A 26,127-nucleotide genomic window follows, 5' to 3' on the forward strand; every position below is an offset into this window, starting at 1 on the left:
AGGGAATAATGTAAATAAAACCTTTCCCTTCACTAGGAAAACCTAATAGTTAATAATATCTAATGTTTAGTAGATATTAGATACAAATTAACACTGAAACTAAGGGAGACTTTGATCCTCTACTGGCAATTTATGAAACCAGTAAAGGACCCAGTAAGTAAATTTGTTTAGAGACATCAAAAGTCAAACTGTATGACAACTAACCATATAAAACATGTAACTCCATGTTTTTGACATTTTCAAAGCATGACAATTTAGTTATTATAAAGATTTCCCTCAGAAACCATGAAAGACATAAGTATTAGAAGTTGAAGCAGCAATAACCCTACAGTTGGCATTAGGAAAAAAGCTCAAAAAGAACCTGGACAATTTCAATTATAATTCTTCTCAATGTACCCAAAACATGTATGCATAAAAGGCCAATGGAACAGAACAGAAAATAGAGAAGTAAGTCCAACAACACTAGGAAATATAGTATTCAATAAAAGGAGCATCTCAAATCAATGGAGAATAGATCAACTTTTCAATGATGTTGGGATAACTTGATAACTATTTGAAAAAATAAAAATAAAAATGAACCAGTTCTCCACATCATATACCAAGGAAAAACTGCAAATGAACCAGATTTAACTTTTTTTTAAGTGAAACTATTAAAGTATTACAAAAAACATGAGGAAATTTCTTTACAAGCTCCAAGAAAGAAAAACACTGAAAACTAGAAATCTTAAGGAAAGTTGTATAACAATAAACAATTTCTGCATGGAAAAAAACACAAGCAGCAAAATAAAAAAACAATCGACAGACTGGGAAAAAACACTGCACCTTGTGTCATAGACCAAGTGTTAATATATTTAATATACAAAGTTTCTAAAAACAGAGATAACCCAATAATTTCTAGAAAGACTGGGTTAGATATACGCAGACAGCTAGCTCACAGAAACACAAAAGCTGTTCAACCTTACTTACAAGAGAAATGTAAATTTAAAACTACATTGAGATACTATTTTTTACTGAGCCAACTGGCAAAACTTTAAAAACATCCTCTGTTGGTAAGGCTATAGGTAAACAACCTCTCATACATTACTGAGAGTAGGTGGAAAATGGCCCTGGCTTTATAGAGAGCAATTTGTCAATATTCAACAGAGCTACATTTATGCATTTACCATTCAACCCAGTAATCTCACTTACAGGTATATATCCCAAAGATAAACTAACAAAGAAACTATATGCATAACACTATCCATTAATAGCATTATTTGTAATGGCAAAAGACCAAAACAAAAATGCCCAACAGAGTATTAGTAAATAAGTACTGTATGTCTCTACACAGCTATTTAAAAAAACAAAGGAACATTTCAATTATACCTGCAGTAATCTCTGAGATACAATGTTAAGTGAAAAAAGCAAGATGGAGAAAAGTACACTGTATATAGCATATTACTGATCATCTGAGAAAAAGGAATACAATATATTTTTACACACACTTGCTTATCAAAAAGAATAGACCAGAAAATAACCAAGTCTTACACAGAAGAAGCCATGGAGGGGACAGGGATACAAACAGGACTCTTCTAAACGTACCTTGTGTTACAGAGTTGACTTGGTGGTGGGAGCTGAGAATACCCCGTTCAAGAATCTTTGAAAAGTATTTCTCTACACCCCCTGCCTTACTTTGACACCATTTCCAAGGATAACTCAAAATATAAACATTACCTTTTTCTTTAACTCTTCTTGTTCCTTCTTACTTAAGGTTCGCTTAGCTGTACTCATTTTTCCAATACTGAATGCTTTAAGTTTGTTTTCGAGAAGAGGCTATAAAAAGAAGTAAAAAGCATACCTTTACACACACATTCTTAATGCTATCTATAACTCAACTGGTAACCAACTCTTCAGGTTAGAGGACTTTTAAAAAGAAATTTCACAGTAAAGCAGAAAAGCTGAGGCTATTCTTAAGCATTCTTAAGCTATTCTGAAGTGCCTACCTTGGGCTTGATTCTCATGTAAGTATTTCTTAAAGAATGTCTTCATTTGCTAGCTAAAGGTTAATAACATACAAAAGCCATTTTCTTTTAAAAAGGTAAAAAAAAAGGGGGGGGCGGAAATCCCTGGGTGGCTCAGCGGTTTAGCGCCTGCCTTTGGCCCAGGGCGCGATCCTGTAGTCTCGGGATCGAGTCCCACGTCAAGCTCCTGGCATGGGGCCTGCTTCTCCCTCCTCCTGTGTCTCTGCCTCTCTCTTTCTCTATCATAAATAAATAAATAAATATTTAAAAAAAAAAAAAAAAAAGAGAGAGAGAGAAAGAGATGCTAAAGGCTTAGAACTCATTCAACCTACTTGCCCACAGCAAGAATAAAAGCACTTGAGAAAAAGTACAGATGGTTCCAGGCAAAAAAAGCAGTGATGGAAAACAGACATTCAAATAGGGAAGAGGCAGCATATATTTCCAAAGTTCAGTAGCAGGAATCTAAATACCATCTATAACCTTCACTTCAGGTCCTACAAATCACATCACTTCCTTTTATAATTCAGCAGATTAACTCATTTTTCATCAGTAATACTGATGTTTATGATTATAACTGTATTTCAGGTTTCAGCAGAAGTAAAATCATCTATAGATCTTTAATTGTTCAGTTATTCATTTAAATGTTAGATTTTGATTCATAACCTTAAAGAAAGTAATGTCTGTTAAATACAACCTAAAATGTTAATCTGTAATTGAGGTCAGCAAGTTTCACTCTTGCCCACCTAAATTTAATTTAACTAATTAAAATTTAGACTTTATCAATCCCCTGGTTATTAAACAGGCTTGCCCTTGAGAGAAACAGAAGAGTAATATTGCTATCAATTATTTTAAAGTTACATTACAATCACTTTGAAAAAATAAAAATTTATAACCCAAAAGTTGAAATAAGGTTTCAGGAACAGATTCAAAGTACATTTTTTCCCAAAGTAGAAAGAAAAATGTTTGGCCACCATTCAGCATCTGTGGTTTTAACTTTAAAACTTTAAAGAGGGCAGCCCAGGGATCCCTGGGTGGCGCAGCGGTTTAGCGCCTGCCTTTGGCCCAGGGCGCGATCCTGGAGACCCGGGATCGAATCCCACGTCGGGCTCCCGGTGCGTGGAGCCTGCTTCTCCCTCTGCCTGTGTCTCTGCCTCTCTCTCTTTCTCACTGTGTGTCTATCATAAATAAATAAAAATTAAAAAAATAAAAATAAAAAAAAAATAAAAATAAAGAGGGCAGCCCAGGTGACTCAGCGGTTTACCGCCACCTTCAGCCCAGGGCATGATCCTGGAGACCCAGGAGCGAATCCCACATCAGGCTCCCTGCAGGAGCCTGCTTCTCCCTCTGCCTGTGTCTCTGCCTCTCTCTGCCTCTGTGTGTGTGTGTGTGTGTGTGTGTGTGTCATGAATAAAATAAAATCTTTAAAGAAATGGCAAAATTACATATAAATTCAATGAAAAACATAATTTTACAAAACAAAATTGGAGGGGTTCAAATTCTACTTATATCCTAACAGCTAAACTTAAACACCCAAGAGAAAAATGATTATGGAAATTATGGAATGTTTACACCAAGAATATAATCATCCATCAGGAAGTTTCACAGAACTTTTGCTAAAATTAAAAAAAATTAGAACTGAAAATAGAATATTTTAAAATATATTCCCATAAAACAGATCTTAGCAAAGTAAAAATATATTTTTATGCTAAGAAATATTAAACAATAAAAATTAAGTGTTATCAATGTTAATACTGGCTGGTGAGGCTACTTCCATTTTATTTCCAAATTTAATTTCTGGGATGCCTGGGTGGCTCAGTGGTTGAGCGGCTGCCTTTGGCTCAGGGAGTGATCCCGATCCTGGGATCAGGATCGAGTCCCACATCAGGCTCCCTGCGAAGAGCCTGCCTCTCCCTCTGTCTATGTCTCTGCCTCTCCCTCTGTGTCTCTCATGAATAAATAAATAAAATCTTTAAACAAAAAAATTTTAATTTTTATTCATTCCCCAAATTTAATCACATGAAAAATTATATGAAACAAAAAAGATTAAAGAGCATGAGAACGCTTTGCAGATACACGTAGTAAAGAAGCTCCTTCTTTGAGTTCTCATACTGCCCTGGGCACTACACTAACCAGAGTAAATAGTACCTGCTCCTATTTACTTCCCATGGTGAGACTATAAGCTCTTTAAAAGCAAAAACTGCATTTTAATCATCTATTTATTTCCAGTGACTGGCATTTGGTACTTGGTTCGATGTTTGGTATAAGGGAGGAATAATGAACGTAACCATTAACCATTTTATATCCAAAAACACTTCTTGGTTTCTTAAATAACTTTTTAAATTTTAAATGAAATCTATCTCACATATAAGCTAAAAAAATTTTTTTCCTTCCATGACCTTATCATTAACTCAAATACAACAAAGAATGTTTTCAAATAGTACATGATAAAAGAACCAGTACAAAACCAAAATATTCAACCATTAAATTTGATCAAGGACAAATTAAACTCATTAATCCTTTCTTATCTTTATCAACACTTACTCTTGAAAGATTTTGATGAGGAGAATCACAAAGGCTTTCACGGGCACTCTCATTCCTATAATTATGTTTTCTTGGGCTCTTAGGTCGGGTCCGACTTGGCATGTCACTATCTGAGGGTCCAGATGCATCCATCTTCAGGAAAAGTAAAAGAAGTTTTTCAAATCACATATGTAGACAACTACAAACCACCCAAATGTACAAATAGTGACAAATTTCACTATAGACTATCAAAACTCTCATCCCTTAAAATCACTGATTTCATCAGAAAAGTCCTTCAATACAGGGAAAGTTTTCTGTAATTCTAACTTGTACCTGAAAGCTCAAATTTGATGTAACAATTTTCTTTGAAGTAACAGGTCTGTTTCCTTCATTTTCAAGAGGAAACACCCACGTCTGATTAACCACAGTTTAGTTGTTCCGTCAAGTAAAAATGATGTTCCATTAAAAAAGGAGCCAGTTTTCAATTTTCAACTTACATAATCCAACAAGTACCTTTCCTCAAGGCAAACATCATGAGAAGAGGTAATGCCTTATACTTTCCACTTAATCACATAAAACATAAAAAAGACCCATACACAAGGAAAAAATTTAATATTAATAATTTTTACTGCTTCATCAAGAACATTCTTAAGTGAAACTAGCATACTTTTACTTTTATTGTGCCACATTGGGAAGAATACAAGGACTGCTAGTACATTTTGACAACACTGGCTTAATTCATGTTAGATGCCAACAGTTTACCCATCAATTACTTTTGTGTCATTAATGCAAATGTCAACATGATAAAAAAAAAAAAAAGGCAAATATCTTTGCATTATTATAAAACAGTTGAACTCACAAAGCCCATGAAAAGATTCTCAGTAACCCCAAAGGGTCTCAAAACCATACTTTGCGCACTGTTGTAATAACATGTAAAGGAAATGTCTACTGAAGAATTATTCAAAATGTCAAAGAGCTTTAAACAACAAACATATGCCCATCAATAGAGAAACAGCTTAAAAAATCATTTGTACCTCCCCCTATGGAATATCATGATGCCAGCAGAAAGACTACAGTAGAGCTTTAACTGTTGACTTACAGGGACTTCCAACAGGTACACCGTGCAGTGAAAAAAGAACGAGTGTGGATAATGCAAACCATAGCCAATGTACAAGTATACACAGTTGTGAATGTGCAGAACTTTATAAGCACAATAAAAATATAAAGATACATACATACTTGGTTTCTAACATGGTCTGAGGGAGCCAACTTATGCAAAAAGAACATGTAAAAAAAGAGAGCACCTAGCTAAAAAACATGACAGAAAATAGACACATACAATATAATATTCATTTATCAAGTAAAATAATAAATATAGGAATAGACAGAGAAAGAAATTAAATGTTAAAGAAAAAAAGACGAGGACTACCTGGCTGTCTCAGTCCATGGAGCATGAATGAACCTCTTGATCTGAGGGACAGGAGTTTGAGAACCACACTGGGTGTAGAGATTACTTAAATAAATGCTTTTTAAAAAAAAAAAAAAAAAGACAAAGATTGCCTTTTATACTCACATGTGCATCTGAAGATCCAGATGAATGAACATCTGATGATCTGGTCTGCAATTATTAAGAAGTCAGTATTTAAATGATCTGAAAATGTATTATGTTAACAAAGCAAGTTTGTCTCAAGTTAATCTTAATTAACAGACTTAATCTTCCCAAACTTGTAGCAATTTCTACTCACCTAATAAAACCAAACAAATGAAATCTAAGACTTACAAAAAGGTTGAGATCCATAATACATGTGCAAGTCAATTCTGTAAAATTGAGAATGCATATTGCCAAAATATGGTAAAAATGAGAGCAGAATATATTTCAGGCATAAAACTTTTAAACCGTAGACTGGAAACCTAACCATTACTTTTACAACAGAATTTTTGTGCAAAAGCTCTTCCCAAGTCATAAGATACACTGTTTACTGCCACAACACTGACAGAGAGCAGCAACTTCTTGCTATGCAGCAAGAAGCCTCCTTCCTCCACCTTCCCAATCATATAAAAGATGATTTTAGTAACAAGAAAATTCACATATAAACCCTTAATGTAAAAGGTATAAATGTCACTGCAGAAATAGTTCAATAAAAAGAAAACCCTAGGGGTGCCTGGGTGGTTCAGTCAGTTGAGCATCTGCCTTCAGCTCAGATCATAATCCCAGGGTCCTAGGATCCAGCTCTGCATCAGGCGCTCTGCCACTCTGCCTACTTGTGCTCTGTCAAATTAATTAATTCAATCTTTAAAAAAAAAAAAAAAGAAAAAGAAAACCCTGTTATCAAATCCACAGCTGGCCACAATTTACAACTTGTTTTAGGGGGCTGCTTCTTTTTTTTTTTTTTTTTTTTTTTTTTTATTTATTTATGATAGTCACAGAGAGAGAGAGGCAGAGACACAGGCAGAGGGAGAAGCAGGCTCCATGCACCGGGAGCCCGACGTGGGATTCGATCCCGGGTCTCCAGGATCGCGCCCTGGGCCAAAGGCAGGCGCCAAACCGCTGCGCCACCCAGGGATCCCTAGGGGGCTGCTTCTAATTCAGCATGCCACTACTGCTGACTGTTGCACTGAAAGAGATTGGTCTTCAAATAATGGCACATTGCAGCAATGTCAACTGTTAAAATTTCATCTTATTTTTTCTTAATTGATCTACAGATCAAATTACATATGACATCCAGTATTTTTTTCACTATACAAAGAAGCCAAGTTGTAAGACCATTAACTAAATAACGCGTGGTATCTGTCTGACATTTTTACTTGGAATCCCAGAATTTAACTCAGTCACAGAGTTTTTATTTTGCAAGGTACTGGGTAGTGAGATTTTACTTATTTTTATGTATAGCCAAATGTTAAAAGTGAAACCAAGAATCTTGACACCACAAATATCAGACCCTAGTACCAAGTTTTAGATTTCAAAAAAATGCACAAGGCATTATATTAATTTTTAGGAGAAAATTGAAGATTTGTATGACATATGAAAGTGCAAATACAGTAAAACCCATGTAAGTCTACATGGTATTGCTTTACTTACCTTCTCTAAACTTAAGGTAATAAAATCTGGTCAGATTTTCACAACTGAATCGATTTGTTCCTCTGAACTCTACTGTGCTGGGCCCTAAGCAAAATAAGCCCAAGACGACCAAGCACTGAGATATCTTCCATCACTGTCTTTTCTATCCATTTATCTCCGACTTTAATTGTGTCCTTCCTTACTTTCTTCTCCCATCTAACGTTTCTTAAAAGGCAAGATGGTATAGAAGAAGAAATTTTTAATAAATTTAATTCTCTGAAACACACTTTGAAATGCAGTTTGCAATGTGTCCATTTGCAAAATCCAAGAGAGTAACTATTCTCAGAAAAGAAAAAAAAAAATCAGTCAAGATGCTAACAGATGAGAAAAAAATCAACTGCTTGCCAATATACTACTATCAATCTGCTAGGTAACAAAAATAATATCCTAATTACAAGAGTCACCAAAAGTGTAAAACACCTAGAAACCAGCAAAAGAAATGTATACAACCTGGGTGAAGAAAAGACCAACTATATAGAAGGATTCAGTTATTCAAGTCACCTTGTGAAAAGATTCATCATATTCCTGGATGGGAAAACCCATTATTAAGACAATGTCAATTATACCCAAACTTATTTACACACTTAATGCAATTTCACTCAACAACTTGATACTGAAAGGAAAATCTTTGCAAGGGGCATAAGGGTTGCCAAAAATAATTCTAAAGTTCTCCCAGAAGAATAAGCATGCAAGAGCAGCTAAGTAGTGCTAGCCTTTCTTTCTTTAATCTTCTATGCCACATCCAAAGCACCATTTCTAAGATTTAAAAATAACAACATGGCTTATGAAGAGGCATCAGCTGATTTCAATTAACCTAAGATGGCATGGTCACATTTACCGCAAACCAGACATTTCCACTCATATGCAGCTATAACTGCACAGCATTCAGAATGGAACTTCTTTAGGATTAAGAGTTAGATGTAAATAGTTAATAAAATTTTCAAAATAATCAACTTTTAAAGCTAGTGGTCCAAATAAACAGTAAATGTAATGCTACTTCAGAAGCTGAGTCTCTCCCTCTCCCGAACCTAGAACTGACTATATTATTTACCTTGGTTTGGTTTATATATTTTTTAACTGAAGAACAACATATTAATGATGCTTACAGATCTTCTGAAGTCTAGCGCACAATTTTTCATCCATATAAAAAGACCCAAAAGCAAGAAATGAATGAGCAGGATAAGGAAAACTGAAAGCAATAAGGCAGCAGACATATGAGAAAGTTACCTCAGGACAGAGAAAGCAGATAATGCAGATGTGGTGAAGGATGGCAAAAGAATCCAAAAGAAAAATGGATCATTCTCATGATTGCTAAGGAAAGGTAAAGCCAACTACACTATTAACGGCCCTGTATGTTGGTGGCTGATAGTAAAAATTTTTTTCTATTTAGCAACCTACCCGTAAGAACATTCCTCCAAAACCGCCATTCTCCATCATCAGCTTTCCATTCCCATTACTGACTCCTAAAATGTCTTTTTTTCCTCTTATACTCTAAAGCATCATTTATATCTCCACAAGTTTAACACTTTCCTATAGGAAGCATATCAAACCTTTATTGTACTGAGATGACTTCTAATTCTTTATTTTCAACCTTAGTCCCTCTCCTGGGTTCCAATCTGTTGTCAAACTACCTCCTGGACATCTACCTCCTGGACATCTTCACCCAAATGTCTCCTAGCTCCTCAAACTCAATATATTTAAAATTCCTTCCAAACTAGCTTCTCCTATTGATCTTATTTCTGATACTGGATTATATCATCTCTCAATCACTCATAATATGGAAGGAGTAAAATGTTTTTAAGAGGACAGATTCTGGAATCAGACTTCCTGGTTTTAGCACTTACCAGTTTTGTAACCTTGGCCCTCGTTCCTCCATTTATAAAGCTGAATAGCATCCTGCCTCATAGGATTGTTGTGAAGGACAAAAACTAAAGCACTTAAAACAGTGTCTAGCAAACAGTAACTACTCAGTGTTAGCCAGCAACAATTATAACAGAGGATCATCCTGGACTCCCTTTATCCCCTCACAATCACGTGAGTCAAATTCTGTTCATCAGGCCCCTAATACAGCTCTTCTAAAGGGACTCTTATTTTTCTTTCTAAAGACACAATTGTGGTCCAGATCTTCCCTTAATTCAACCACTTACTGGTACTATGCCTTATATTAGTAAAATAAGACATACCCCCTGCCTTTAGAAGCTAATAAAAGAAAGAGTCGTTAAGAACTGGGGAACCTAGGTGAAAGATATACAAGGTATACATTATACTCTGCTTTCATGTGATTTTTCTGTAGAACTGAATTTTTTCCAAATAAAAAGCTGGGTAAGATACAGTAGGCAGGGTAAAATACAGTAGGCAGGAAGTAGGGTGGAGGGAGAAAGAAAAAAGAGAAAGGAAGAAGGAGAGAGAGGAGAAGGGGAGAGGAAGGGAAGATGGGAGGAAGGGAGGAAGGAAGGGAGGGAAGGAGGTCCAGCAGGAAACATCTAATGATGAAAGACCCTTAATCCTCATTGCTAACACCAGATTTCCCTGATATAAAAGCTTAAATATAATGTTCCCATAATCACAAATGGACACAAAACAAGATACTAAGATATAAAAGAAAATTCATCAGTGCGTTTTATAAAATTTGGGATTAATCTTAATAATTATAAACTCAATTTTAATATATTTATATAATGAAATAAGTAGCCATCAAAACATTATTTCAAAAAGTACTGGAGGACACAAGAAAACACTCACAATGTAATATTGAGTCAAAAAAGCAATAAATAAAACCCTGTGATCTTCATTTTCATTTTTTATTATAGCATTATTAACATACAATAAAATGCACAGATCTTGGTGTTCAGTTTCAGGAGTTTTGGAAGTTGTGTACACTAGTGTAACTACCACCCAAAACAAGAAATAGAACATTTTCATGACCCCCAGAAAGTCCCCTCCTGCCTCTTTCCAATTGATTCTCTTCGTCCATTCTCTCTAGGCAACCATTTTCTTACTTCTATTTCTATACATTAGTTTTGCTGGTTCTCGGACTTCATATGAATGGAATTATACATTATTTACTCTTTTGAGTCTGGCTTCTATCCCTCAATCATTAAATCACTATGCTTCAAGTTTCATTCTTGTTGAGTTTTACGAGTTCACTATTTTGTATTGCTCAGTAATATACGATTGTATGATCACACCATTTTCTAAGTATTCCATTGTTTGTTTTTCTTTCTCCCTGTCAATAAACATTAGACTGTTTTTAGCTTTAACTGTTTATAAATAAAGCCAATATAAGTATTTTTTAAACAAGTAAAGTAAAACAATGGCCACTAGAGCAGAGGTAGCAAGCAAATCTTAATGGGGGTAGGGAAGATGTTAGGAAAAGCTTCTCAGAGAAGACCTGAGGTGAGATTTCTGAAACAATCCTCAATATTTATCAGGAGCACTGCAACAAACTTCAAACTGATCCTCCTCACTCCCAAATCCTTTTAAAGTATGTTCCAAGAATTCTTTCCTAAAGGACTTTGCTGGGCAGCCCGGGTGGCTCAGCGGTTTAGCGCCACCTTCAGTCCAGGGCCTGATCCTGCAGACCCAGGATGGAGTCCCACATCAGGCTCCCTGCATGGAGCCTGCTTCTCCCTCTGCCTGTGTCTCTGCCTCTCTCTCTCTCTCTCATGAATAAATAAATAAAATCTTTAAAAAAAAAAAAAAAAAAAGGACTTTGCTGCCTCAAATTTTCCATGGCTCTCTAATTTTACTCTGTAGTATTCAAAATCTCCACAATTTATCCCAAACTTACCTTTCCATTTCAGCAACTTTTATTCCCTATGCAAGCGCCCTATGCACTGGCTAATACACGAAATCATTTACCAACCCATTTCCCAGATTTATTTTTCTTTACCTCACCCATTTCTTTTTATATCCCTCTCTCCACCCTTCAAACCTCTGCTCATTGTTTAGAAGAACTCAATCAAATTTCTCTATTCTTGGAGCCTTCTCCTTCCCATCCTCTATTAACCAGCTGTCACTTCTCTCTAAACTTTTAGATACCTCTACTCTGTACTATTACGTGTTGATTTTCTTCCACTAGAGAGCATACTCCCCAGTTTGTATAGTCTTATTCAATGTTTTCTTCCTCAAAGTTAAGCACAAGACCTGCAAGTAACGAAGACCCAATACACTTGTTGGCTTAACCTACTGGAGTAAGTACCTACCCAACAAAACTAAGTTACGCTCTACCGTCTAGATACTTTGCTGTCCACTCACTAACAAGTAGCAGCTACCTACCTTAATACCACTCTCCAAGGCAAACCAAGGGCCACCTCTCAAAACAACTTTATAAATCACTAAGATGTGTACAATGTTAAGATAAAGTGAAATTAAAAACCTGAAATGATCTTTAAAATTACATTTAAAACACCACCAATACACAAAAAGTTGTAAGTACATTTTGAATGTCCTGTAGTCAATCTAAACTGAGGAAAGTTAAAAAATTTAACTCCTGAAAGGAAGACACAGCTAACAGTACCATATAGCCTCAAGTGCTACTGGCAAATGCATCCTGCTTTTTGAAAAGTTATTTCAGCAAAATATCTAACACATGGCTGGTCTGCAATAAAATATTAAAACTACTTAATAGTAGTAAAAGAGGCAAGTTATTTCTTTCTTTTTTTTTTTTGAGGCAAGTTATTTCTAATAGTAATGTTTTCAAGTTTAATATCCTGTAGCCAAGTTTTTATTTTTATTTAAAAATAAGAAAAATGAGGGCAGCCCGGGGGGCTCAGCAGTTTAGTGCTGCCTTCAGCCCAGGGCGAGATCCTTGGATACCGGGGATCAAGTGCCATGTCGGGCTCCCTGCATGCAGCCTGCTTCTCCCTCGGCCTGTGTCTCTGCCTCTCTCTATGTCTCTCATGAATAAATAAATAAAATCTTTTTTAAAAATTAAATTAAAAATGATGCTCTTCATAAAAAAGTGGTAGAGAAGCAGGAGTCTTCAACTTGCACACCAGATGAACCCCCTCTTTCATATGCCACAAAGGAAAATGAGAATCTTCCATAGGTTTACCTTCCAGAAAGAATAAACCTTCAGGAATAAAAATAAAAAAAATAAAAACTGCGCTTTCAGAAAACCAATCCAACAAGATAGGAAATTTTTAAAAACATCAAGTCATATTCAAGGAACAGTGCTACAAATACTCAAATTTCTAAGAGTATCAATCAACAGAAGTTGTAATTCCACTCTCCAACCAAAAAGACAGCCTTCCACCCATAAAACTATCCACCTTATATTTTAAGATAAGGTTACAGTCACAGCATAACAAATTTTCACTCAAAGCTGGAAACCATGAAGAACCTAATTTTCAAGATTTGTGTTTATTTAAATGTTACATATTTTCAGGTACCAACAAAAGAGTGTACACAAGCAGTAATAAATACCTAAGGATCACAAGCCTTGAATGTATCTTCATTTTACTTATTTCTTAAAAGTGAAATGTTTTTGTTAATCAGCAATTAAAACGGTTCCCTAACCAATTTAGCACTAACTGTCCAAAGCAGCCAGCACTCTCTTCTACCTGCTCGTAAATTTACCTAACCCAGTTTTTGACAATATGGCAAAAAAGAAACGCTGTCAGAGAGGGAAATAACAGGGCACGTATTGGGACGCCCAGGGGGCTCAGCGGTTGAGCGTCTGCCTTGGCTCAGGGCCTGATCCTGAGGCCCCAGATCGAGTCCTGCATCGGGTTCCCTGCATGGAGCCTGCTTCTCCTCTGCCTCTCATGAGTAAATAAATAAATAAATAAAAATCTAAAACAAACAAACAAACCAGGGCACATAATTCCATTATATTAGCAGTATAACCCACACAGGACATGCGGAAGTAAAGAAAATATCACATTCTCTTCATATCTTCATTTTGCTGTGCAAGCAAATAAAATTCTTTATAAATTAAATTCTAAGCAATTATGTTTAACAACTTTCTAAGGGAACAGTTATTATCTCTCTTCCCAAAATCAAAGCTACAACACGATACTAACAACCCTTTCCTCTAAAGCAATATTTCTGTCTGGTGATAAACAGAAACAAATGCATAGAAAATAATTATTATTAAGGCACATCAAATAATTTTGCCATCGTCAATTTAAAAAACTCTGCATATTGAACAGTTTATTTTTTAATTTATTTTTAGTGAAGTACAATTGACATACAAAAAAATTGTTTCAGGTATACAACATAATGACTTAGTATCTGTACATATTACAAAATAATCACAATAAGCCTAATTAACATGTCACCACGCAGAAGTTTTTTTTCTTGTGATGAGAACTTTCAAAATCTCTTTGCAACTTTCAAATATGCAATACGGTATTATGAACTATAGTCACCATGCTGTACATTACATTCCCTGGTACGTTTTTAAAGTAATATTTTCCTCAATGTGTAGAACTATGATTAACAAACATCCCAACCTATGTCAATGGGAATTCAACTAACAAAAAAGAGCATGAAACTGAAGAATCTGTTCATTCCATCTGTATTGTAGAATGTCACTTATCTGCTCTCCAAGAAGAAGGAAAATCAAACCAGAGATCAAAGGCTAGAAATTCCAAATATTTGCCAAAATGATCTAATACTCCAATAAATTCTAGATTTTTTTTTTTTTTTTTTTAAATTCTAGACTTTTATATGAGAAACAGAAAGCAGCAATCTGGGCAGTCATTATATGATAGTTAGAATGATAGAATCAAAGTCTTGATTCTAACTAAACCTTAGATTAGAATTTAACCAACATTTTGAAAAGTAAGCACTTTTTATTTCCTCTAAGGACAAAAAGGAGAGAGGAAAAAGGAACTAAGATTTATTATGTACTTTGTAGACATTAATTCGCTTAATCCTTACATCAACTCTGTAAAACAGAGATTACATCCATATTACAAACGAGAAAAGTGAAGCTCAAGAGTTTAAGCAACCTGCCTTAATATCGCAAATATACTTATCAATTCAAGATTTAAATCCAAATGTCTTTTGCTTGTTATCAAAATCCATAATCTTTAACTGCGTCATGCAGCCCTCCACATTAATGGAGAATATCACATTGGTATCATCTGAGTCCTGAGATACTGATTCCTTTTACAACATGAACTGTAAATAATACAGTTCTTAAGAGCATGAACTGATGATAATCTAAAGCAATACACAAACCGAAAAGATTTATTACTGGAAGACCCAACAATTTACTTATAGGAACAGCCACACATTCAGGACCACCAGAGGTACTACTTTAGAAGGATGAACATGTACATTAAAATGTTTTCAATGTATCCAAGGCATCGAGTAGGAGATACTTAAAATATTACCTTGAGAAGAAACTAAAATTGCGCGGCTTATGCTCGAACTATTATGCGTGTAGTAGCTTTAGCAACGGTTCCCTAATAGCAGCAAGCAGGGCTGTTTTTGTAAATCTTTGAGAAAGTGGCCTGAGTGATGTACCCAACTATCCCCCACCACGCCGGCGGATACAGTGCTGCAAAGGGAAGAAACTGACAAGGAGTAAAAAGCAGGGAGATAAAACAGCCGAAATTGACCCTCTACCATAGTTTCTACAAAATTAAAGGATGAGTGTGGTAAAGACATTACTGATTACAAACTAATTATGAACCACCATTCACAAAATGGCATAAAGGATGTGATTAGAAACTGACAAAGCTCTTATAAAATGGGTTGTTTCTCACAGCAAACTAGAGGTAGGGCTCGCCCGGTCCACCGTAAACCTAACTTCCTAATAACCGATTTAGGATCATACATGCTCTGCAAGATGTTAACAGCCCCTGGAACCTGGAGCGGTTATGCAACTTCCTGCACTAGTACCGAAAAAGCTTAAGAACTACCCCGGGCAGGATCTATTACTTGTAATATCGTCTTGGAGATGAGAAACTCAAAGAAGAAAAAAAAAAAAAAAAAAACTTAAGGACCGACCCAAGATGGCAACGAGGAAGACCTGATGCTGGCCACCCACCTAACCTACCGCTAAACTACTTCTACAGCTCAATGGTTTCTCAACACTTGCACATCGTTCCCTGTGGACTCAAAAATGAATTTAACAGTCGGTCTTAAGCGGCTTCTAAGGGCTTGGGTGGAACACACGACCTGGTGATGCAGGGGACCCCGAGTCCTTGAAAACCAACCCTCAAAAGAAGGGCTCGTTTGATACTTCCTCTTAAGTGAGATAAGACCACGTGTGGGGCGCAGCTTTAACCTTGGCGACGCGGCTCTTGCAGGCGAGAGCCGCTCCCGCCTCTGCACTTCCCGCACCTCGCGCGCCCCTCCACCCTCGGCCCTCCCCTCACGACTTGCAGCCCGAGCCGTCGTTATTTACTCCCCGGAGGGCAAGGGGGGAACCCGAGGGCGACCGGAAGCGTGGCGAGATCCAAAAAACCGTAGAACTGAGGGAAGGGAGGCAAACGCTCAGGCACCGGGAGGCGATTCCCCTCTCCCCAGGTGCTGTCCGGCGGCCTCAGGGCTCAACAAACAGGAACGCACGGGCGCGTTTTCGCGGCTTCGAACCTCAATCTAAATCCCTGGTTTCGCTCCAATGCCAAACGCAGGCCGAGCTACTCACGCCACCCAGCCCGGGCCCGCGGGTCTCGAGCCGAATCCAGCCTGGGACTGAGGGGAGATACCAGGCCTCTCAACCTGCGCACCACAGTGCGTCGGCGGCGGGGCCTACAGCCGTGACCAGAGCGCGGACCCCCATTCCAGGCTCCTCCGGCTGGCCAGAAGCGCCCGTAGGCTCCAGATGACAGCTATAAACTCACTGACTTACGAAGTCCTCTAAGAAATTACCTTCGAACTGGCCTTCTGAGATCCGCCTGGCGTTTTGTCCGCCATCTTGAGCTTTGCCCCTCCTTCGGCGGCCGCAGCAGCACGGGCGAGTCGAGCGCCGAGAGAGCGGATCTCGGCGGAGCCCGCCAGAGGCGCCTGCAAGACTGAGGAGTCGACTGCCGAGATAGGGAATGCGGGCGGAGCTGTGCCACGTGACTTCCGGTGTCAGCAATTTCCCCGGCCCAGACCGCTTTGCGCGATTTCCTGGGTGTTCCCGGGGCTCCGCCTTTCGTGCGGTTCTGGGATTTTGGAGCGTCTCCTCGTGCTGACCTTCAGGACCGGCTGAGGTTTCACTTGTTTCCCGGCGCCAGCCCCCGATAGGCGCGAGCCAGTTGAATTTCCTGGGTGAGGAGGGAAAGGATCCTTAGAGAAGATACGCGCTGGGGTCCGGGGGCGGGGCGGGGGGGGGGGGTGTCCCGCGCTCAGCGGCCCAAGACGGGTTTTGCGGCAGCCCCGGAGCTTACCCCATAGCGCGCGAAACGCGAACTCGCAACTTGCTCTACGTTACTTTTCGCATAGAACGGTGCCTGGAAAGTGGAGAAAAAGGAGCGTTTGACCCAACCTGAGAATCCAGCAGTGGAGTTTCCGATGGACTGTTCGGGGATCTGCAAAATGGGTACCTGCAGGGACGGAGAATGAGAGAAAATCATAAATAGACGGTATTCTAAATCTAGCGCACTTGAAAGCTCTGTGTCATTTAAAATCGCATTTCATGGTTTAGTATTGTTTTTTTTAAGATGTTATTTATTTATTCATGAGAGGCAGAAACACAGGCAGAGGGGGAAGCAGGCTCCACGCAGGGAGCCCGATGCAGGACTCGATCCCGGGGCTCCAGGATCACGCCCTGGGCTGAAGCTGGCGCTAAAGCTCTGAGCCATCCGAGCTGCCCTGTTTTCATTTTTAATCACACAAATGGAGGGGAGCACCGTAAGCTTTTCCGTACTTAGTACCTTTTTAAAGTTTTTAATAGGATCTGTATTCAAAGAAGGAACACTTGGGGTGCCTGGGTGACTGGGTTAAGCCGCTTCCGACTCTTGATCTCAGCATAGGTCTTAATATTATAGTTGTGAGTTCAGGCCCCGGAGATGGGCTCCACACTGGGCATGAAGACTACTTTAAAAAAGGCGGGGGGGGGGGGGGGGAGGGGGGAGGGGGACTTGCTTAAGATCTTGCCTCAACTGAGCCAGGTAAGGAAAATGAAAAGGGCATTCCAGGTAAAGGGAATAGTTGAAATTAAAGCCTGGTGACGTGAATCATTACAGCCGGTGTGCAGTCACCATAAGCACTCAAGTTTTACAAGAAGGTATAGAGAGGGTCATGGCTAGAGAGATGGGTGGGAGTACGTTCACATAGGGCCCTGAATGAGCAGGGTGCTTAGGAGTTAGAATTCTAGTCTGAGATAAAAGTGGCCTTCAACAAGGTTAAGTAGGGCTGTCATGTCAGACTTCATGTTTTAAAAGATTGCTCTCAGGGCTGCTGGAAGGGAAGAAGGATTCATCGCTTTCTTTCCCAAATTCAGTTATTCAAAATATTTTTGAGCCCCGTTTTGTGTGTAAAATCCTGTCCAAAGTGTTAAGAGGTTTACAGAGACAAAGCTAAAAGAATGGAGGGAAGGAGCAGCAGGATTAGATTGATGCCCTAAGGAGAAATCAAAGCGTGGGAACTCTAAAAGAAGTAATTCTGAGAGTAAGGATTGGGTAAAGAGATGGGGAGGTTTCACAGAGAAGGGAGCATTTGAGCCAACTCTGAAGAAGTAAAATTTTGTCTGCTGGTTGGTGTTGGGGAGGGGAGAGGGAAAACCATGAGGGAAGCACTTATCACAGGATCTGACCTATGGCAGGCCTTCAGTAAAAGCAGTCTTGTGGATCTGGCATTGAGGAGTCAGCAGATGGGGCTCCTGCTCTGCGTGAGCAGATGGGGAGGGAAGAACAGACAACAAACAAGTAAGCAAACAGGACATAATCAAAAAGTGACAAGTGCTGGGCTTTGAAATTAAATTGGAATGATGCTCTGCAGTCTCCAGTCCAATTGAATTTATTTCCAAGTTTCAGATTTTATCACACTTTTTCAATTCCAGGCTTCTTCTCCCACCCTCATCCTGGTCTCTAATTGAAAGATAATCAATTGCATGCTCTTCCTGAAGATGTCACTTCCTCCAGAAAGCCTTACAGACCTCCCTCCCTGCCACCAAGTCTGCCTAAGATAGAGACTCTGCTTCTGTTTCCATAGAAACCTAATAGGTTCCCACTCAAAATGCTCATCAAACTAGACCTTAATTGTTTACAATCTAGGGTTAGAAAGTGAAATCATCAGCTGAGATGAAGGAAGGAGTGGGACTGGCTGTGCCTAGCCATGTTCCAGCAGTGCTGCAGGCTGATTGTGTCTATAAAGTGAATAAATGCATGCTATTCATTCAAATCCCCAAAGTTCTACTTCTCAGAGAGATAATTTTTGCCAAATGATTTCCCCTAAAGAGTTAGAAATAAAGGAACACAGACTTCTTCCTTCTCTTCTTTTTCATACAGTGAAGTCCCAAAGGAAGCCAGACAAATGTGACTTGACAAGAAGGAATACATAGGTCTTTATTAAGGCCTAACTAAATACACTTTTAAAAACTCACAATCATGATTATGAGCAAAGTTTTCCTCAACACATATGTGTCACAAAATCTTGGCCCTATTACTCAAACCACAAATTAAGGAGGATGACGTAGCATGAATCTTACAAATGGAATATTACAGAATCTGAAACTTTTAGATTCAAAATTACTATTGACAAGGGACTACACCTAAATAGTAAGAAAATCCTACAATTTACTACAGTTAGTATTACTTTTTTACAGTCACACTAAAACCAGGCTCTTTGTCTCCTAATAATGTTGGTTCTCTAGTCCCTGTCATCTGTTTAAAAGGGCTTTCCCTGCAGCTATGTTCAACAGAGATTGCAAGTTGTGACAGATGCAGTCCACAGAGGTGTTTTATTTGCTTCACCCAAGGAGGTTTTTGTTCTTTGAAATTTCAGCTGGCACTTTAAAACTGGTAGATTTTATGTTTTTATACTTAAGTTTTCTAGTGTTCCTTGAAAAAATAGGAAAGCACTAAGGAGGGCACTTGATGGGATGAACTGGGTGTTATACTGTATGTTGGCAAATTGAATTTAAATTTAAAAAATAAAATAAAACCATGAAAAATTTTTTTTAAAAAAAGGGAAGTTAACAATCAGTGGAGGTGAGCCATAGCAACCTCTTGGTTCACCAGAGGACAAATGCCCCACATCTGGCCTGCTTGAAGGCATTTGAGTTTTCTACTTCTCATGTACAATTTAAGTCTTACTAGTGATGATGAACATAATATTCAATAATCGGTCTCCCAGCACCAATGAGAACCACTTACCCATTAGGCACAAAGGCTCAGTGCCTAGGACCCACAAAGCTTTTAGGGACCTCCCAAATGTTAAATTTCTTTTGAAATAGGGGGATAAAAGGTGGGTTGGAGAGGCTGAAACAAAAGTATCATTTAACAGTACATACAATGAAAGAGACCTTACAAAGGATTGCCCCAAAGCCAAAGTCTCCTGTGGTGCGCCAATGGACTGTTTCTACTTGGTGGTGCTTTCATTCTACAGAATTTCTTAAGCAGCCTCTCCCTGCTCTCTAGACTTCAAGATAGAGGCTGGTGAAAGCATAATCTCATCCATTTGTTTATTTGGCAGTTACTGAATTTCTAGCATATGCCAGTGATGAAGGATAGTTGGAAGGCAGGCAGACAGGGAGGAAACCACCCTCCAGGATTTTACACCTGGAAGGAGCCCTCCATCCTTTCCCATGTGATAGAGAGATGGCAAAAACCTTATTGGATGACAGACACAGGGAGGGTTAATCCCATTAAAACCGTCCACCAACAAGCCCACAGAAACCCCTAGACTTAGGAACTCCAGTGGCAACCCTCGAAGTATCCCCGCTCCGGGACTTTGTACTATCACTTTGCTGTCACTCAATAAACCTTGCTTTTCTGGCCACCACTCTGGTCTACCTCTTCATTCTTCGAAGTGGTATGACCAAGAACTGTGGGCACTGACAGAGAAAAAAATCCTATAACATTTATGGGGGCTCATCCCAGGATCTCCACCATTAAGGACAACTAACCGTGAGTAGTGGGCAACAGGTATCTCTGTCTCCCCCCCACCTCCATTTTGTTTGTTGAAACAGTGGGCACCCATCAGCCATGTAAGAGCAATTAGCGCAACTGCCATTCTGAAGTCTCCGGTGACAGGCTCTCTGGGCTCCTTTCCGACTGATCCCCAACAGAATTTGGGAATGTTGATTTGGTAAGGATTCAGAACTCCTTTCAGGGTACACCAGATGTAAGGAATATAGAAAAAAACGAGCAGCAATTGAGGGACCTAACGAAGGTTACCCTTTGGATACCCAACGGCTCTCTTTCCTTACTTGACCATCCAGGCATCCAAAGAGAAGCCCCTCTACTATTTTCTCATCTGATTCTTCCCCTATGAGAACAAGTAGGAAAAACCAGGATAATCCCCCAGACATTCTCTTGTGAGTGGTTAGAGTGGCCTCCAAGGGATCTTAATCACAGTGACATGAGAAACTGTCTCCTGTTTGTGACCCCTCCTATCTTGGGCAGTACTAGGACACCCCTCAGACTGGCTACAACACCTATATGAGGAATGGCCAGGTAGGGCAAAAGAACTAAGATCTAAGGGATCTCCCAACTTTGTGGTTCCATCAGGGCTTATCCCAGCTGGATTTCCCCTCCCTGGGTGTCCCATCTTGTCCCTCCATGTGGCTATACAAGACAACAATTCTACTAAAATCTGATTAGGTGGCTATGCCCAACAGAACAACTCTACTAAAAAAAAGTCTAGTTTGTCCATTGACTTCTAAGGGAGTCTTATGAGTGGGGGAAACCAGTCATTCTCTGGAGGTAGGGCCAAGCCTGGGTAAACAAGACTACTCCCAGCACCCCCACAAAGAGGACAGGGGCTCTGGCCTCAGTTGTGTGAGTAGCTAGGGCCACACATCAGGTAAAGATGAGGAACTGAGGTGGAAGTTCTATTCTTGTAGATGGGTAATTCCTTGACAAGAACCTTACTCCTTTAGAGTCCCTTTCCTGACATAGGCTATAGGAAGTGAGATCCATATAATGAGATCCAGGGATCCCTGGGTGGCGCAGCGGTTTGGCGCCTGCCTTTGGACCAGGGCGCAATCCTGGAGACCCGGGATCGAATCCCACGTCGGGCTCCCGGAGCATGGAGCCTGCTTCTCCCTCTGCCTATGTCTCTGCCTCTCTCTTTCTCTGTGTGTGTGTGTGTGACTATCATAAATAAATAAATAAATAAAAATTTTTAAAAAAATGAGATCCATAACTCAATAATCATTTACTTGGATGACTTCCTGGTTTTAACTGGGCAAAAGCAACTCATTTTCCTTTGTTCTGGCACATGGTCACAATACAAGTTGGAGGATGAGACACGGCTACCTGAGAGACTTTGCCTTCTTGGTTTTAACTGGGGAAAAGGTGGTTCATTTTCTTCTGATCTCAGCAATGTAGGATTGATCCCAGCCTCTCCTGGCTGCTCTCTTCTGCCCCTCCTCCCCACCTTACCCCCCCCTCACCCGGTGGGGAGGAACAAAGGAACACTACATCCAAAGTCCATAGGCAAATGGAGTCCACAGGGGAGTCTCCACACTTGGCTTCATCCTTCCTAGGGTAAGATCAGTTCCCCTTACCTGTCCTGCCCTATCCTGGAATTCTTGCCTGTGCTTGAGGGCTTTATCCTCTGCAATAATAGGTAGTGCTTGAAGATGGACCAAGGGGAGGTGCCACTACAAGACCTATGACAAACAGGGACCTCAAAGTTTTCCAAATTGGGTGTAATGCTTCTGTTAAATCAGACCCTCTCTGAAGCAGAAAAACATGGGATTCTGGCCTCTGCTGAAAGATACGGGGATCAAAGGCTGGGTGAGGCCAGGGGTGGCTTCAGTTTCAAACTGGAGCCCCGGCTATACCTCCTCAAGACCCCAGCTGGGATCCTCTCAAGACCTCAGACAGCTGGTACCCATCTATTAATGTGGGATCCAGAGTCAGAGAAAGCTTTTTTAAAAAATCTCAAGAGGGCCTTGCCAATACCCCAGCTTTATAACTGGTATGTGACAGAAAAGGAATGGCTTTGGGTGTCCTAACCCAGGCCCTGAAGCCAGATCAACAGCCAGTAGGATATTTAAGCAAAGAGCTGGATCTGGTGACTTGTGGCTGGCTGCCATGCCCAGCTTTTTTTTTTTTTTTTTTTTTTTTTTTTAAGATTTTATTCATGAAAGAGAGAGAGGCAGAGGGAGAAGCAGGCTCCCTGCAGAGAGCCTGATGCAGGACTCAATCCCAGGAGCCCACCTGAGCCAAAGGCAGACACTCAACCCCTGAGCCACCCAGGAGCCCCCTGCCCGATCTCCTGATTTCCAAAGCTACAACACGAACTATGGAGTGGGAAGAAAGTAACTCTGGGATAGGAAAAGAATAACCCATTCTCCCATCCCCAACCCCCCAGAGGCATACAGCCGGGAAGAGGTTACCCTGGGGAAGATTGGCAAATGGACTTCACACATGCCTAAAATACATGGGTACAGCTACCTCCTGGTTTGGGTAGATGCCTTCACACACTGGGTTGAGTCCTTCCCCCATAGAACCAAAAAAGCCTCAGAAGTGATAAAGGCTCTAGTAAATTCCTCAGTTTGAACTCCCCCAGTCCCTTCAGAGTCATAACAGAATATCCAAGGTTTGGGGCATTATCTATCACATTGTATCTGAAGACTTCAATTCTTGGAAAAATTAAGTAGCACAGGAAAAAGCCAAAGGGACACCTAGGTGGCTCAGTCGTTGACTGTCTGCCTTCAGCTCAGGTTATGATCCCAGGGTCCTGGGATCGAGTCTTACATCAGGCTCCCTACAGGGAGCCTGCTTCTCCCTCTGCCTATGTCTCTGCCTCTCTCTGTCTCTCATGAGTAAATAAAATCTTTTAAAAAGGAAGAAAGAGAGAGAGAAGCCAAAATCGGGTGTCGACTCCCTATTGCCTTACTCCAAATTAGGAACATTCTCATGAAAAAGAGGTTGAGCCTATCTGAGATATGACCTGCTGATAGACAAGAAAGTCTTGGATAAATCATTTTATCCCTCTTGCAAGGAGCTTCCCAACTTTCAGCCCCAATATAACCAACCTGTCTCATTTCACCCCAGGGACCCAAGTGCTTGTTAGAGCCAGTCTGGGAAGGCCTGTATACAATTTTAGCCATTCCAACAGAAGTCAAAGTACCTTAATTTGAAGCCTGGATCCACCATTCCAGAGTCAAACATTGGTCCCCAATGGGGACTAATAACAAGGAACCAAAATCCATCTGTGAACCAAGAGAGGACCTCAAATTCATCTTGAAGTGACAAGACACAGATAAGTCTTTTTCTCCATATCCCATCAATTCTTACTACATTGCTTTCACCCAACCTCTCCTCACAGTATGTGGGGAATTTACCAAAACACCCTCTATCTCTTGCAGGACCCCTAGCTATGCTTGGTCTTGCATTGTGCTTTGGGTAATTGCCTCCTTAATGGCCTAACCCACTTTATATCTTCCAGATAAAGGTCATCAAACTCCAAATGGTAGTTCAGATGGAGCCTCACATGGTGGTCAAACCAGACTTCTACAGGGGACCCCTTGATACGCAGAACTACAGGAACCTTGACTGCCACTCCATCCAACCCAACCCTAATCACCCCCCCCCCTCCACCCCCACCACCACCACCAGGAAGTAGGTAGATCAGTGGTCACCCTATTTCCCTAATAGCAGTTAGGGTTACCTCTTCAGAGTGGGGAATGATGAAGGATAGTTGGGAGGCAGGCAAGGACAAGGGGCCTCCCACCCTAAGAGGAAACCAAAAGGATTTTACACCTCCCTGGAAGGATCCCTGCATTCTTTCCCATGTGATAGATGACAAAAACCTCATTGGATGACAGGCACAGGGAGGGTTAATCCCATTAAAACAGCCCACCAACAAGCCCATAGAAACCCCTAGACTTAGAAACTCCAGTGGCAACCCTCACAGGCCCCCTCCTCCAGAACTTCGTACTATTACTTTGCTATCGTTCAATAAACCTTACTTTGCTGTCCACCACTCTGGTCTACCTCTTCATTCTTTAAGGTGGCATGACCAAGAACTGCAGGCACTGAAAAATCAGGCTCTAAAAAAAGGAAGATACGAGGGAGAAAGAAACAGCTAAAATTCAGACTTAACTCTTGTGCTTAGAGAAATCCCAGCTGCTTCTAGGAATAGGGAACAGCCTTCAAGGAGGATGTGTTCTGTGTGAGATTAAAGATTCTGATAAACTTGATCACCTGCCCCACCCCACAATGCTATCCTGACAAGATTTCAATGATAATAGCAGTTTTCTCTCCTTTCACCCTCCCTCACCAAAAAAAAGTACCCAAATTACTTATTGATATCTAGAATTCCTTTGACAATAGTAATTAGCAGAGGCTTTTTTAAAAAACTAAAAGTGCCTGAGAAATAAAAGATATGTAAAAGTGGTGTCAAGAAGCATAGAGCCCAGAAATGGGCTGGTGACATGTTGAAGGCAACAAAAATTGCTATTTTAGCTATGATCCTGGTGAGAAGACTACCATGTAGCAGTTATTTTATCAACAAGATAAAACTTAAGATGGTCTAGATGGCATATGCTAGAAATGGTGTTCCTAAGTGAGTGAGTGTGTGTGTGCATGTGTGCATGTGGCAAAGGTGTACATAACTGAAGGTACGTACCTTGTGGCACTTGATGGCAAATCAAGACAACTAGCAAAGGGCAACATCTTGGAAGTCTCATTGGCCATGAGCTGGCAGTCCAAATGGAGGCTTGGCTTAGATCACCAAGAGATCACGCCTCAACTTGTGACCTACCTTGTGCCATTCAGACCCTGGATATCCCCATGAAGATAATTTTTTTTTCTTTTTAAGATTTTTGTTTTTTTATTTGAGACAGAGCACAAGGGGGCAGAGGCAGAGGGAGAAGGAAAAGCAGACTCCCCGCTGAGCTAGGAGCCCAACACAGGGCTTGTACCAGAACCCTGAGATCATGACCTTAGCCAAACACAGACGCTTAACTGAGCCAAACAGGTGCCCCAAGACTGAAATTCTTAAGACAAGACCAAGTAATATAAAGGCTAGGTGAAGAATGAACTTATGAAGAGAAAATAATTTATTTCCCTTATCAGTTTCACTTGGTTGCCAAAAACAAAAGTCCAACTGTAGTGGTCTTAAACACAAGGCTTTATTTTGACATTGTTATCATGGTAAGTCTCAAAAAATCTTCTTTTTCAAGTTTTGTTCTTAAATAAGAATAAATAACAAGACGTAGGCAAAGTCAATGTGAAGGAAACAAATGTGTCACAATAAGAGTGTCATAAATGAAGACTGAAATGTTAGTCTGATTTATTTACTGCTGTATCTGCAGCGCCTAGAACAAAGTAAGCACCAAGCAAGTACTCAGTATTTGTTAATGAATGAAATCTGTATCAGAGGCAGTTTAAGGTAGCTCAGAAGATTGACCCTGCAGAAGAA

General features: G+C 40.0%; 1 protein-coding gene and 1 long non-coding RNA gene across 7 annotated transcripts in view; one reads left to right on the top strand and one right to left on the bottom strand.

Annotated features, from left to right (window-relative positions):
• U2SURP (U2 snRNP associated SURP domain containing) overlaps positions 1-16,621 on the bottom strand; it is a 54,491-nt gene extending 37,870 nt beyond the window's left edge. For 2 of the 4 annotated variants that reach the window (XM_077864856.1, XM_077864855.1), the window contains exons 1-4: positions 16,471-16,621; positions 6,094-6,138; positions 4,542-4,673; positions 1,714-1,812 (exon numbers count right to left, since the gene is read on the bottom strand). In XM_077864856.1, coding sequence (XP_077720982.1) covers positions 1,714-1,812; positions 4,542-4,673; positions 6,094-6,138; positions 16,471-16,515 — 321 coding nt within the window. In that variant the 5' untranslated portion in view covers positions 16,516-16,621. Of the gene's footprint in view, positions 1-1,713; positions 1,813-4,541; positions 4,674-6,093; positions 6,139-7,599; positions 7,739-16,470 lie in introns of those variants that run through there. The other 2 variants (XM_077864857.1, XM_077864858.1) reach the window with 2 other exon arrangements.
• Positions 15,883-24,679, top strand: LOC144293775 (uncharacterized). Of its 3 annotated transcripts, none has more exons than XR_013361064.1 (3): positions 15,973-16,854; positions 17,029-17,168; positions 23,757-24,679. It is a non-coding gene; the product is annotated as an uncharacterized LOC144293775 (long non-coding RNA). The 3 variants fall into 3 exon arrangements; XR_013361063.1 differs by lacking the exon at positions 23,757-24,679 and adding an exon at positions 18,587-20,412 and having other exon boundaries at positions 15,974-16,854; XR_013361062.1 differs by lacking the exon at positions 23,757-24,679 and having other exon boundaries at positions 15,883-16,854; positions 17,029-17,182.
• The last annotated feature ends 1,448 nt before the right edge of the window (positions 24,680-26,127 follow it).

The sequence above is a fragment of the Canis aureus genome, chromosome 22 (assembly GCF_053574225.1).
Source record: "Canis aureus isolate CA01 chromosome 22, VMU_Caureus_v.1.0, whole genome shotgun sequence".
NCBI lineage: Eukaryota > Metazoa > Chordata > Mammalia > Carnivora > Canidae > Canis > Canis aureus.